This window comes from Mytilus edulis, chromosome 13 (genome assembly GCF_963676685.1).
Source record: "Mytilus edulis chromosome 13, xbMytEdul2.2, whole genome shotgun sequence".
Classification (NCBI taxonomy): domain Eukaryota; kingdom Metazoa; phylum Mollusca; class Bivalvia; order Mytilida; family Mytilidae; genus Mytilus; species Mytilus edulis.
In genome coordinates this window covers 29,818,637-29,834,332 of record NC_092356.1, presented here as the reverse complement: position 1 = coordinate 29,834,332, position 15,696 = coordinate 29,818,637, and the positions used below count along the sequence as shown (strand labels likewise).

The 15,696-nt window shown below is 31.2% G+C and overlaps 1 protein-coding gene across 1 annotated transcript in view; it reads right to left on the bottom strand.

Moving 5' to 3' along the window:
• Positions 1-15,696, bottom strand: part of LOC139501298 (pleckstrin homology domain-containing family M member 2-like) — a 32,257-nt gene that overhangs the window by 7,379 nt on the left and 9,182 nt on the right. Inside the window, exons 3-13 of the mRNA XM_071290331.1 lie at positions 14,849-14,958; positions 14,034-14,158; positions 10,487-10,549; positions 9,072-9,203; positions 6,837-7,945; positions 5,915-5,984; positions 5,150-5,305; positions 4,509-4,597; positions 3,666-3,792; positions 2,657-2,865; positions 630-864 (exon numbers count right to left, since the gene is read on the bottom strand). Of these exons, the coding sequence (XP_071146432.1) occupies positions 630-864; positions 2,657-2,865; positions 3,666-3,792; positions 4,509-4,597; positions 5,150-5,305; positions 5,915-5,984; positions 6,837-7,945; positions 9,072-9,203; positions 10,487-10,549; positions 14,034-14,158; positions 14,849-14,958 (2,425 nt within the window). The remainder of the gene's footprint in view (positions 1-629; positions 865-2,656; positions 2,866-3,665; positions 3,793-4,508; positions 4,598-5,149; positions 5,306-5,914; positions 5,985-6,836; positions 7,946-9,071; positions 9,204-10,486; positions 10,550-14,033; positions 14,159-14,848; positions 14,959-15,696) is intronic.

The window sequence follows — 15,696 nt, the reverse complement described above, 5'->3', positions numbered from 1 at the left end:
ATTTTATAATGTGAATAGTGTGCTTGGGTGAGTATCGCAATAATATACATCAACAACAATTGATCTCACTTTTGCATTAATAAATGCACATAATAATATTTGAATTTACAGTAAAATTTAAGTTAAAAAGTATAATGAAGGTTTTTTGCTATTTTTCTTCTTTTGCCAATAAAAACTGGTGGACATGATAATTCCAAGCATGCCAAAAGTGTTGTTAAACACCAAAACTCACGACAGATTTAAAATGTCTCTATTAAAACTACAGTATTCAAAACTCATTTATATAACATCCTTTCCCTGATATGGTAATTCAAGATCAAAATGGTTAAAATGCACTATATAGAAATTAACAAATGAGGGGAATAACACCATAATTTGCTATCATTATAACCAAACATTTTCCTAAACATTTCTCAAATTATCATACACGCTGAAAAGTCAAGGATGAGATTTCCATCAAAATGGGTTGGTTGTGTTTTGTGCTTTTTTTTCTGCCATGTTTCAAATTTTTTCTTACCTGATTCTTACAAAGACTGGCACTTTAAAATGTCTGAAATTTTCTCATCAATTACTATGTTCAAGACCAGTTGAAAACTCTACAATATGACTAGATTATATATAAAACTAACTGAATCAATGCCCTCAGCAACTGCCTGACACAAACTCTGTAACCAATCACTGGCTTCTAGGCCTGATGCTAGAGCTAGCTGTATTGATGAATCATCAGATTTGATGATCTGTATACAATGATCCCTGTCGGTATCTTTAGCTCTCCGACAGCCACTACACTCCTCTCCACCAATCTGTACAAAAAGTACTGGTTTACTGTCATTCTTGTCATTATAAATACACAGTAATCCATCCCTAAAAAGAAAGAAAAAACAATGTAATGGACTACTATGGATTTATTATTATTCATTGGATACGTGGATTTCAAGAGTACATACAAACCACGAAATCAAATATTCAATGAATGACACATTTTCTAAAGGCTTGTATGTAGACTTTGGCAAAAATGCTAAATTTTATATCCAAAAACATGTTATAAGTTTTCCTTAATTCACGAAAATTGGTACCAATGAAAATAAATGACTCCACAGCACATTTATTAGCAGATTTTTAAAATGGTTTTTTATTAAATTTGAATAAAGCTACAGTGAACTATATTTTATAACAATTGCTCCAATGACAAAATATATGTACTGTATCATTTGTTGTTACTAAAGATACTTAAATATATGAGCATTATTTTAAAGCATAGTTCATAAAAATGGTCTACAGAAACATGTTAACTTTCTATGACACATTAGAGCTAATTTCCTACTGCATGTAGAGCAAGACTTTGGTTAGCTTGCATGCTTTATTTGTATATTGTTTAAAGAGTGTCAATCCTAATTACAAAACTTGATGTCTTTACACAAAATCCATTGGATGTTGGATGTGTAAGAATTGATAGTTTAGTCTTAGTTGCATGATTTTATTATTAGTTGTTAGTGGCTTTGAACTAGCTGTCAGACATCTGCGAGTACTCTCAGATCTGTTCATTGTGTCTTTTTGTGTCGGGATGTATAAGTACTGGGCCACGTCCACTTATTTTTGTCCATCTGATGAGTTAGGCCTTTTTCAACTGATTTTTATAGTTCCTTCTTATGTTGTACTGTTATACCACTGTCCCAGGTTAGGGCGAGGGTTGGGATCCCGCTAACATGTTTAACCCTGCCACATTATTTATGAATGTGCCTGTCCCAAGTCAGGAGCCTGTAATTCAGTGGTTGTCGTTTGTTTATATGTTACATATTTGTTTTTCGTTCATTTTTTTACAAAAATAAGGCCGTTAGTTTTCTCGTTTAAATTGTTTTACATTGTCTTATCAGGGCCTTTTATAGCTGACTATGCGGTATGGGCTTTGCTCATTGTTGAAGGCCGTACGGTGACCTATAGTTGTTAATGTCTGTGTCATTTTGGTCTTTTGTGGATAGTTGTCTCATTGGCAATCATACCACATCTTCTTTTTATATTGAGAAAAAGTTTATTCAAACATAGCAAGCAAGCCAACCAAAGTTATACTATACAAACATTAGGAAATTAGCTTTAATCTGACTCTGGGCAGTCACTCCCAAATGACATGGGCTAAACCTAAAGAAGCAAATAGTTTCAAGTTTTTGGTTGACTTAGTATGGGATCAAGGCAAGCAGCTATCACAAGACGACTAAGGCAGTTTCTTCAAATTTGAAGAAGTCACTATAAAATATTTAATAAATCCATTTTGCATCTATTTTTTATCTATACGTATTTGCCAGAATAAAACACAAACACTTTTATTTACTTTTTACCTTCCACTTTGTGAAGTTTGAAAATTCAGCTCAAATCATCTACCATAGAGTAGATTTTTTTCAGTTAATGAAAATTACATGAAGATACAAAATACTAAATTAAGAAAGTATTGCAATGTTTTTATTACATGTAGTGCGAAAAATATGACAGGATTATAATCACAATAATTAAAACTTTTTTTCTCAATATCGCAAATATTAAAATCGTATGCAAGTAAAAAATTACAAAATCTCAATAATAAATGCACGCAATAATTTCTCAATTTACAGTATTTTAAAGCATAAAATAAATCGAGACACTGTCTTGATGCTCAGCAACTTACTTGAGTTCAACATAAGCTGGTTTCCATGATTGCCCATAGATAAGTGAGACTGGATTTTGTAGATATTGACTACCCATGGCCATAATACCTCCAGGTGGTTCATGTAGTTTGTACAATAAATGTCCCTCTCTGTGTAGTTTCTCTGAGTTATTTCCCTTTGTTGAAGGAGTATCCCAGTGGACCAGTGAATAGCAACAGATAGTTGTGTCCTGTTGGGGCAAAATATCACCATTAATTTTTATTCATAGACAAAACAGACAGGTTACAAAAGCTTATTCAACAAATTATTGTTTAAGAATATATTTTTTTTACTAAGTATAAAGTTGAATGGACTGCAACTTCATCAAAAACTACTTTTTACCAAAAATTTCAACCTAAAGCGAGACAAAAGTACTAATAAATGGACAAAGAATGGATGGACGAACAAATGAACAGACAAACAAATGAACAGACAAACAAATGAACGGACACACAGACAGAAAAAAATAATGTTCATAGGTGGGGCATAAAATAAGAAGACTGATATGATTGCCAATGAAACAATTAATCACCCAAGGTCAAATGAAGTGGATGTTAGCATTTATATGGAACCGTACAGACTTCAACAATAAGAAAAACCATCTGGTCAGCTATAAGTTGTATCCTGCATGCTGAAAACCTTACCTGTGTAAAATAACTTTAACTAGAGATACCATGGGAGATAACTCAATCAACTTTCTTGTTTAAATTTGACACTTTTGTTTATTTTGTTCACACATTTTTGTCAATATAAAGGAAATCTATGCAACTGTCATAGAAGTAAGAGGTTTATCTAGCTATAAAACCAGGTTTAACCCACATTTTCTACATAAGAAAATGGCTGTACCAAGTCGGGAATATCACAGCTGCTATCCATTTGTTTGATGTGTTTGAACTTTTGATTTTGGTATTTGATTACCATGATTAAGGACTTTCCGTTTTGAATTTTCCTTGGATTTTGGTATTTTTGTGATTTTACTTTTTGGCATACCTCATTTGGACACTCTTTGTTAATATATTTCTTTAGAGCTACTTTCTGTGTAGTAGCATGGTTGTCAACTGTTATTGCAGTAAGTCTACTCTGGTTACAGATTGTTGTTATGCACTCTATTATAGCTCTACAAAAAACAAATTATGTTTAAATAAATCATAGTAAAAAATGAGGTCCTAGATGATTGACAGAAATATTTGTTAGTATTAAAGATGTGATGAGCATTACTTTGGAAAAAGTTTGTTGACAACATTTGATATTCGAAAAGTAATATAACTTTGAAAATAAATCTATGAACTGTGTCATATAGACATTCACATCCCTACAACATTGCTAGAAAGTTATACCGTAAGAATATTTGTGATACCTCAGAGAGGTATACCTAGTTGGAATTCAATGAAATAAATGCACCATTTCACCATACAAATTTGTTTATTCTCGATTTTCATTGAAATTCAGATGTTTTCTTGCTTGTTCAAACTGAACATGTTTACCTAATTAAAAAAATAAAAATAAAATGCTCAACTCTTTTAAATATTGGTGGTATCGGTTTCATTATTGTGGCCTTGAAGGAGAGCATTGATAAAAAGAAGTTTTTTTATGCAAAAAAAATGTATTTATTTGATTAGTACAATAAAACATTATACAGTTTTTATACAACACTAGTGGTGTATCTAGAAATGTTCATAAGGGATCCCCTGACTTCCTTAGAATGGGCCAGCTCCAATCATGCTTCTGTGATTCTCTAGATAACCAACCATTTTTTCCCCACAATAACAGGGCCTAGGCACCATGCCCCTTAACCTAAATCAGCCTCTGAACGCTATTAATTTGCAAACTTACTTTGTTAATACCTGGTTCCCGGTTGTAATCCAATATTGGTTCCTTCTGTTTTTACACATCACATGAAAACTTTGTCCATTAATACCAATCTGTGGGGGATTAAATGTATCATAGTTTTAACTAGACAAAAATTATGCCCACGCTGTTTGCATGAATTTATGGGAACACACTGCTACAAACACACCACCAATAGAATCAGTTCTGTATATCTAAAATGCTGACTATGCAGTATAAGTTTTGCTCATTGTTGAAGGCTATATAGTGACCTATAATTGTTTATTTCTGTGACATTTGTGCAGAGTTGTTTCATTGGAAATCATACCATATCTTCTTTTTTATATCAAGGCTTCTGCAGCATTTCAGTTTTTGCTTCAATTTTGTTTTATAACAATTGCAGCTATTTGGTGGCCTTCAGCAGTTTCTGCTCTCTGGTCAGGTTGTTGTCTCTTAGTGACATATTCCCCATTTCAATTCTATATATTATATATAGGTTATGACAAAATATCAATATGCACATGGCCGATCAATTGTTATATGCTGAACATAAACGTTACATAAAATTCCTATATTCAATTTCAATTCAAAGTTATTTGATTATTTGGAATATACAGCATAGTTTCATATTTCTTTTCATTACTTACAGTGATAAAATCTACTGAAGAAAATGGTATAGAAATGTCTTTATAAAATCTATGATCACTCTGTTTTTGACTGAGAAAGTAAATGGATCTGTCTGTTAGTGTTAAAAATACTGGAATACATTCTCCATCTGTGTGACCCTGGGTTGTGGCAAATATCTATAAAGAAAATAAGATATAAATTTGTATCAGAAACATGAACCTCTAGTTAAGGTAAGTTAACAGGGAGATAACTATCAGCTAAACGTTTTAATCACATTCTATTGTTAAGAAAATATAATGTTCCTAATAAAATTAATGATCAATTTAAGTGTTTGTCAAACTGCTATATATCCAATGAAATTTTTCTGATGGAGTGTGTGGTTCAAGTTTTTAGTAATTTTTTATATTTTTGTAATATGCAATGGTCAAAAAAAACATTTTGCCAAAATTTTATGAAGATTAAACGATGTTAATTTCATTCAAGTATTTGGTACCACCTTAAGAATTGCCTTTTGTTTCTGGTGCAACAATACTCTTTTGACATTATGTTTGTTAACCTGCTGCCCTTTCTTAAATAAGGTATCAACTTTTAAGAAGAAAAAAACCTAGAAATTCCCTCACATATTCAGAACCAAATAAAATATTTATCATCTTTCTTCAACTTATGGTTTGGTAATTTTTTTTTAATTCTAAATACATTCATACCCCTTCTTATCTGCAAAAATAGAATTAAATCATTTTTTGTCTATAATTTAGATTTTAAAATAATGATATTATATAACAAACCTTAACAAACTGTTCTTCAGAATTATCAAATACATCTAACATCAAATATAATAGGGTATTATTATCCAATCTGAAATAAAATAATTTTCAGTTATTTACACATACATGTATTTAAATTTTATTCAATCTTAAACTGAAAATCAATAAAAGGTTGAGTAAAAATATTCATTGTACAAAGTAGTCATCTGTGCTTAAACGCGATGACATTACAATTTTTCGGTACATTTTCACATGGAAGACCACCTGGAATGATGTATAAATACCCGAAACAACACCTCTATTTGAGATTTGTTGATATAAAGACAAATTTAAGAACATATTTTTCTATTTCATGTGCTTCTAGTATGAAAGTATTCAATCAAGAATATTGCAGAAAATATAAGAGATAAATGCAATTTTTGTTTGTTTTATAATTAAGTTTTTGTCTTGTTAACTTCCCACATTTATACATCTATTCTGATATGGCTGTACTCCACAATCCAGAGCTAAAATTAACATTAACATTATTTGCATGGGTCTTTCAGGTATATATCCAAAAAGGTTTCATATCTATAATTTCTTACACTTTTTCATCTTGATAAGCATACCTTGCCGGCCTGATGAAAGCAGTTTCAAAAACATATTTTGTTCACATGGCAATTATATCATACTTTTTTTCTCATATGACACTGTATGATATCCCATTCTGCATGATTGATACTTTCAACAAATACTACAAATCAACTATTTTACATGAGCGTTTTATTTTGCGACTTTCGCAAGACGAATAATAATACAAATATACAATGTAAATCCTCACAAAATTTAAAACCTTGATCTTTCCTTGTTTAACTTCAACAAGTAAATTGCTGCAAATTGGGATAGAAAAGGCTTAACACAAAATAAAGATTCTGCAAAAATAAGTTGGTTTACAGTAACTTACTTAAGTTCTCCTTCACTTAAACTTTCACTCTTGTTCATGCTTTCATTTAGATTTGTATCTTCCGGTTCTTCTTCATACATGTGATGCTTTAACTGAATATCTGATTGGTTATTAATCATATTATCAACCCAGTCCTGCATTTGGGTAGTAGAAGACTTCTCATTGGTTGAAAGGTCTGTTTTCTCTTTGGTTGGCTGCACTTCATTTTTGTGGACTGAATTATCATTTTCATGGTTATCGATTGGTTTAATATCTAGATTTTGTGGGACTAAATGTTCTTTCAATGTAGTGTGAACATCCCCATTTCCAGGATGTTCAAATATTGCACTTTTATGAGTATTATTATCAAGTTCATCGCCATTATTCTTAACGCTGTCTGCTTCATTTACAAATTTACTACCACTGTTATAGAAATCGCCATTTCTGGAAAGAGTAACATTATGTTTATTTTGGAATTTTTTAATGACTTTTTCTGCAAATTGATCATTATCACAAGGTTTAGTTAGATTTGTACATTCCTGAACGTAATCGTCTTCTATAAAATTGTCACCATCATCACTCACAGATTTTTCTGAAACATCTAATGATTTATCATAAAAATCTGTCTTTTCTTCATCTGGCAAACAAGATGGAGGATTTTCATTCACTAAACTATCTGACTTTAAATGTATTGATTCATCAGGTGTTACTAAGTCGTCTTCTCTCACACTATGGGCTAATTTGTAAAAGGGTTTTACATCTTTCTCTAAATTTTCTATGTGTTCGTACTGTTCCTGAACTTCCGCTGTTGTCAAATCTAACATCAATTCATTAGGTCTTTTAACATTTGAATTTTTAGGACTTTGTTCATCTGTGCCTACTGTACCTATTACTGGTTCCTTCTTGTTCTTTTTACCTTTTAGTTTTTTGGCCTTACCACTTCCTCGTTTTACATGTATGACCTCTATACTGGTGTCTTCAGGTTCAATATCTTCTGTTATTACACTGTCCAATCTATCAAACTTGGTCTCAATATTTTCATCAATCTGTCCTAGATAACCATTCATCTGTGTGCTATGACTTCCATTATCATCATCAACAATAATAACAGGACTGTTTCGAGATATAATCTAAGAAATAAAATTTATTAGAGTCATACATTTGTAACAAAACAACAGTGGCTTGCTGGTAAATTTGAAGAAAACAAGAATGTGTCCTCAGTACAAGAATGCCCCACTCGCACTATCATTTTCCATGTTCAGTGGACCGTGAAATTGGGGTAAAAACTCTAATTTGGCATTAAAATTATAAAGATCATATCATAGGGAACATGTGTACTAAGTTTGAAGTCGATTGGACTTCACCTTCATCAAAAACTACCTTGACCAAAAACTTTAACCTGGAGCGGGACAGACGGACGAACAGACGGACGGACGGACAGACGAACGGACGCACAGACCAGAAAACATAATGCCTCTCTACTATCGTAGGTGGGGCACGTAGGTGGGGCATAAAAAATGTATCCCTCCCCTCTAGCCTACAAACTTCCATATTACAGTTATTTTAGATTCAAATAAAGTTCTTCTAAGTTGGTACTAAAAACTATAAACTGAAACGCAGACCTAATCATAAAATTTAACATTGACAACCTTACCAATAAAGTACATCAAAGGTCATTTGATTCATCAAATTAGTGTCTTTATCTTTCTATGATTCTATACATCAAATATTTGATTTAACAAAAAATATTACAAAAAATAATTTTATTGAACAATTTTCTATATGCTTTTTTTTATCTCATAAAAGACTTAAATGGAGATTGAATACATGGAATAATAGGTCCCTACCAAAGAATTTTTATAGTGAACTACAAACTTTTTCAATTCTTTTATAACTATTTTTTTCATGATTTGTGGGGGGGATGAAAAGGGTGTGTGTAATATACATAACTGTGTACTTTACACAGCTGGATATGGTAGACGAACTATAACTTCTTGAGCTTTTACAAATATGTTAACCCCTACAACATTCTACATGAATCTGAATCATATCAGGAATTTGTAAGTCAGAGATTGTTATCCTACTTTTTTTTCGTTTTTTGTTCATAAATTATATATAGGTCATTATTTCGTTTGAATTATTTTACATTTTGATGTCAAAGCTTTTAATAGCTAAATGATAAGGGTTTTGCTCATTGTTGAATGCAGAACTATTGCCTATAGTTGATTACATCTTTCATATAAAATTAATACCTACCATATTTTTACTGACATTTGAAGCAACACTGTCCATACTGCAAAGTGATAGCCTGTCACTTTCTGACTCCTCCGACTCTGCCCTACTTCTGCTCTGAGGTGGAGCTGTTCCGAGGTCAAGATATGGCACATCCTAAAGAATAATTATATACCATGTACAATAAGGCAATAAGACTTTCTAAATATTTTGTGGTTTTATATAAAAAAGAAGATGTGGTATAAATATTTTGTGTTTTTAGTTCATTTTCTCCTCTTTTTTTTGTGGTTTTATTTATTTCTGATTATACTTGAATATGATTTCAAATTTTATCATCTTATAGAATATTTTTTTTAACACTCTAATTGATTCTTTATTGCACATTTTGCTGTTTAACAATTAAACTTGGTGTACAGCATTTCAACAAGTTTCCCTGTTTAATTACCACTGAATACACAGGGAGAATATTCAGTAAAATTACCTAAAAAAAGTACATTTGTTTAATTATCTGAATACATTAAACTACAAACTATTATTATAGTTGTTACAAATAGTCTTTGCTACTTCACAAAAAATATTTTCAGCTATATAATTAATATAAAATATCTACACAATATTTTATTACGGAAACTGATCATTCATCTGAAATGACTTTGGGGATTCTTTTATTACCTAATCAGAAACGAGTTGCGGTCAGTGACCTCACATGACTTTTCTAATCCTCGTGTTTAGATGTTATATTTTTTGAAGTGTTTCAGGAATTTGGATTATTAATTTAGATGTGGTTTTGAAAGTTTGGAATAATGATGTGAAAAGGTAAGTTGGATTGTAAATATATTTTTCATAGTTGCACTTTCAATCTTAATTAAATTTGTTATTGATTTGACCCAGATAAATCTTATAGAATATAATCTAATTACTATCAAAGATTCCATACACAAAAAAACTATTATTTAGTCAAGAGTTAGTGTTTCTACAAAAAAAGTGTATACAAGATGAAATTTTACCCCGTTTCTCCTAACATTCACCCTTAACTAACCCTAAACATAAATGAATGTACAATTACCCCTAAAGTAAAAAAGACCAAAAAAAATGGCATTTTTTAAAATCCTTTTATTTTGGATGTTACAGGTCTTCTGATTGGCTGACAGTGTTTTGTCTATCAGCTAATAGACATATTTTTGTGATGTGACTGTGATGTCATCAACAGATTTTTATGATCGCTTAAAATGGAGCTTAGAATTAAATTATAAGGAATAACAGTAATGTGCTTTCTGTCTATTTGAAATTACATAAAGAATATGATGCATACTATGAAATAACATGTGTACAATGTGTACTAGATTTTTTATGCTATTTCTTCATAGACAGAAAAAATGTTAGTCATTCCTTAAACAACTAAACATAGAATTTATATCTAAAATCAGATATTAACTTACATAATCTAACTGGAAGACAACCAATTCAATACCAGATATAAGTGTTATCAGTACATTTAGTCTCTGAAAAATAAAAATTTTAAATAGTTAGCAATATTTCTGTTAAAGTTCACCAAATTGTCTCAAATTCTAATGTATTGTTTATAAGGCCAGGGTTTTTTAATTTGCTGGTTTACGGATTTTCCCCATGAAAAAGTCGGGTCCTTCGGTCACAAAAAAAAAAAAAAAAATATCTTTCAAGACAGAAAAAAAGGAAAATAAATACATAATTTACCTTTCTGACAATATGTTTGTTATGCTATTTTGTAATTATTTCTTAGATTTTAGTTTGATGAAATTTTATTGTTCAGCTGTCATATAAAACATCGCATGACATTCTAATAATTTCCCGTACAAAAAAGGGGGTGCACGGACAAAGACGAAATTAAATCGTCATTTCACAAACAAGAAAAACAGATTCGCGTAGCTCTTAATCAACTCCAGAAAACTTTGTGAATTATGATCTTCAAGCACGAAAACTGATAAAGAAAAAAATGTAAAAACGTCGTACGAAAATAAGTTTCAACACATGTGTCAAAAACGTAATAGACTCGTCCACAGGAAAAACAAGAATACCAGGTTAATCTGTTGTCATGCATTCCTGTTTTTTTTATCCAAATGGACGATATTTTTTTATTATCTATGAAACAAGAAAATTCAAAATGATTATTTAATATTTGGTACTTTAACTTGATGTCCACCAGTCCACATTTGGACAAGTCTATTTCTATCAGATGATGCATCTTACGGACTGATGGCAAATATGGGAAACAAACTTATTGTGTAGTTGGTTTTAAACACAGGTTTCGTTTTGCAAAATTATTTGTGCAAACGACATTTCAAGGTCATTTATAATTGATTTGTCTACTTTTAGAACCTAAACTGGAAGTTTTATTTTTTCACTACAGAAAGTGTTATCAATTTTGCTAGTGATTAAAGCATTTGTTTAGGTCAGCAGAAATAAAAAAGCATGAAAAATCAAATTTTTTTTATTCTGGAAATCGGCAAAATCGGGTCAGTAAACCGACAAATTAAAAAATCTTGACCTAACAATGTAAAACATTTTTTCAAACTATCAAAAATATAAAAAAAAACAATTTACAGGACATGGTCTCAATAAAAAGTAAAAACACAAAAATACTGAACTCCGAGGAAAATTCAAAAAGGAAAATCAAAAATCAAAAGGCAAAATCAAAAGTCCAAACACATCAAACGAATGGAAAACAACTGTCATATTCCTGACTTGGTACAAGCATTTTCTAATGTAGAAAATGGTGGATTGAACCTGGTTTTATAGCTATTAAGATGTAGCTTCGTTTTAAGAATCTTAGCCAAGACGCCATCTAATTAACTTACACGTTGACCTTCTATGACCATATATAAGCGATGTTAACATAAACAGAAATATTAATAGATTAAGCAGCTCGTGCAATTAGATTTTTATAGGTCTGTCAAATTTTGTTTTATAAATTATAAATTAATGTTTATCTTCGTTTTTACCTTTATAAGAAAGATTTTTGTGTATCGAATTAGTCAATCAAATTATTACCTTTGTTTCACTTTCAATGTTGACATTCTTTTCCTTTAAATAACCATACACAGGCAATGCATGCATATTCTATCTCTTTCTACGGGGTTAAATTGGAGTTCACATGAATGAGGATCTAATGAGGTCAAGTTTTTCACTTGCAAGTGAATAATTCATTATCAAGGTTTATTAGCTTTATTTGACAAAATTGAACCCTTTAAGCTGATAAAAAGCAAGTTATTATTTCACTATTTCATTTTCATTAATGATTGAACAAAAAAAATCATACTTTAGATTTTTTATATATCTCGTAGCTAGTGTCCCTTTAAATACAACTTCCCGCTAAGGTAAGCAGAAAACTAACTGGCAAACCAAAATAAGATGTGATGAAAAACTTTATAAATTCATTATTTGATTGTTTTTCTTCAATGTTTTGGCCTGAAACATTTTATACAATGAGTTGATGAGAAGATAACTGTCACTTTTTTAAAAGGTAAGTATCAGTAATATTTGCTAAGAATGAACTTTTTCTTTAAATTTTAAGTTGAAAAAACTTTTTTCATCATTTTATGAACAGCTGTCATCAGTAACACAGAAAATAATTATTCCTTTGATCTTACTGACTGATAATTTCCTTTCTTAGCACAGCAGAGTGATATGAACTATTATCGCTATTTTGTGCATTTTTCTTTTGATCTTTTTTTGTGATAATTTTCATATCATGCTTCTCGCTTGAGATGGAAAAATTATCGCTAGAAACTAAGGAGGCCACGTGGCGTTGCTAACGAAATTGACATGAAATTGACAACGTCCTCATAGGTAAAATAGCGATAAACAGATTATCATTGGTCATCTCAACTCGATTGCTTTTCTCACTTTCGCTGTACCAGCTCAAGCGAGAAAATCAATCTCGTTGAGATGACCAACGATAATCTATAATTATCCCTAGAAACTAAGGGTGCACATGCCTGTTGTCAATGAAACTAACAACGTCATCATAGGTAAAATAGTGATAAACAGATTATCGCTGGTTATCTCAACTCGATTGCTTTTCTCACTTTCACAGTACTGGCTCAAGCGAGAAAATCAATCTGGTTGAGATGATCAATAATCATCTATAATTACACATTATAGATTCTAACAAAAAAATCTTATGAAAAATGTTTTTAACTGAAGATAGTTGAAATTATAAAGGTAATCTTATCTGTAGGGTAAATAAGTAGAATCTGTTCTCTTATGAGTACATAAATAAATGCAGGCATAATATTTATAGATTATCTTTAATCATCTCAACCAGATTTATTTTCTCGCTTGAGAATGGCTAAAGTGAGAAAAGCTATCAAGTTGAGATGACCAATGATAATCTGTTTATCTCTATTTTACCTATGACGATGTTACGGCACTTGTGCCCTTAGTTTCTAGCGATAACTTTTCATATCACTCTACTGTGCTGAGATTGGAAATTATAAGTCAGTAAGAACAAAGGAAAATTTCGTAAAAAAGCAATAAATGATATTCAAAGAAGATTTGGTGGGGAATCATAAAACAGATGTAGGTAACCAAAATGTTATCTTACCAGCCAGAATAGGTTTAACAGTTGTTATTATGGCTCGTAAAAAAGGGGAATATCCAAAATTGTCAACACAAGAAGGTTATTTCAATGAAGGCTCAGCCCGAAGTGAAATAACCTTCTCGTGTTGACAATTTTGGATATTCACCTTTTCTACGACCCATAATTATATATTATCTATTTGTTTGATGTTTGGCTTTTGATGTTTGCCATTTGCTTACAGATTTTCGATTTGGAATTTTCCTCAAAGTTTGTTTCTTTTTGTTATTTTACTTTTTAAATGCATTTATATTTTGAAATAATGTTATTTCCTTCAAATTCTTTTAAATTGTATATTTCTCTATGATTATATATTATAATCATGATAATGGGTTACCATGTTTACAATGCCCCCATACAATTTGCCTTACCTGTTGATCTAAAACTAAGGCATCTCTTACATAGGATCTCTTTACCAGTTTTATATTCCCTTCAAAGCATCTGAAATAGCTTTCCATGAGACCTTCATTCAATGCTATGGACAGCCATGCTCTACCTGCAATATGAGACAAAGCTGCATTGCCAAACTGCAAATTTATTTAAAGATTATGAAGATAAAATATTTTTATCTTAAGAATTCAAAATACCTTTATTGGGGATCTCATTGGTGGTTCCGATCCCGGATTCCTCTTACTGTTTTGTCAGATTCCTGTATCCCGCTTACACTATGTACATAAGCAATTCTCATTTTTTTGTCATTTCCCGGGTTCCGCAAGACCTCATTTCCCGTTTTCACGACACAAAAATTTGACTTTGATGTGTCACGCTTACAAAACATCGACGATCCCGCGTCACACTTAGACCCCAATGAGACCCATTTTATTCTTGGAGGGACAAGTAAACATGTACTTTCAGTTTATAATTAATTTATAGTGAGATACAGCCAAAACCAACTTTATTCTGTTTTAGGAAAAAGCAACCTTGACCTCTGAAATGTAAAACTCAAATTCAATGGGATTCTTTCCCTGATAAATTATCACTTCACACATTAAAGATGTGACTGTGACTTTTCTTCAGCAAGTTGGTTAACATTTCTGACCAGTTGAAAGATTTGATTTGAAGAAGTAAAGCGCTATTTGGTCATGTTGGTCAGAATTTTGAATGAACTGCAATACATGTAGTTGGAAACATTTCCAATAAAATTTCAATGACCATGGTAACTAAATACTGTTTATATTATATCTACCTCTTCCTAAATCCGTGGATACATTGGTCAATCTTTTAATATCTTTCACTGTACTTTTAGTACTAAATTCTGATACAATTTTCAAATATCCATTTGTGATGTGTCTCAACCTAAAAAAAGAAAAAGAACTAGAGGCTCTAAAGAGCCTGTGTCGCTCACCTTGGTCTATGTGACTATTAAACAAAGGAAGCAGATGGATTCATGACAAAATTGTATTTTGGTGATGGAGATGTGTTTGTACATCTTACTTTACTGAACATTCTTGCTACTTACAATTATCTCTATCTATAATGAACTTGGCCCAGTAGTTTCAGTGGAAAATGTTAGTTAAAATTTACAAATTTTATGAAAATTGTTAAAAATTGACTACAAAGGACAATAACTCCTTAGGGGTCAATTGACCATTTCCGTCATGTTGACTTATTTGTAAATCTTACTTTGCTTAACATTATTGATGTTTACAGTTTATCTCTATCTATAATAATATTCAAGATAACAACCAAAAACAGCAAAATTTCCTTAAAATTACCAATTCAGGGGCAGCAACCCAACAACAGGTTGTCAGATTCATCTGAAAATTTCAGGGCAGATAGATCTTGACCTGATAAACAATTTAACCCCATGTCAGATTTGCTCTAAAGGCTGCGGTTTCAGAGTTATAAGCCAAAAACTGCATTTTACCCCTATGTTCTATTTTTAGCCATGGCGGCCATCTTGGTTGGTTGGCCAGGTCACGGGACACAATTTTTAAACTAGATACCCCAATGATGATTGTGGCCAAGTTTGGTTTAATTTGGCCCAGTAGTTTCAGAGGAGAGGATTTTTGTAAAAGATAACTAAGATTTACG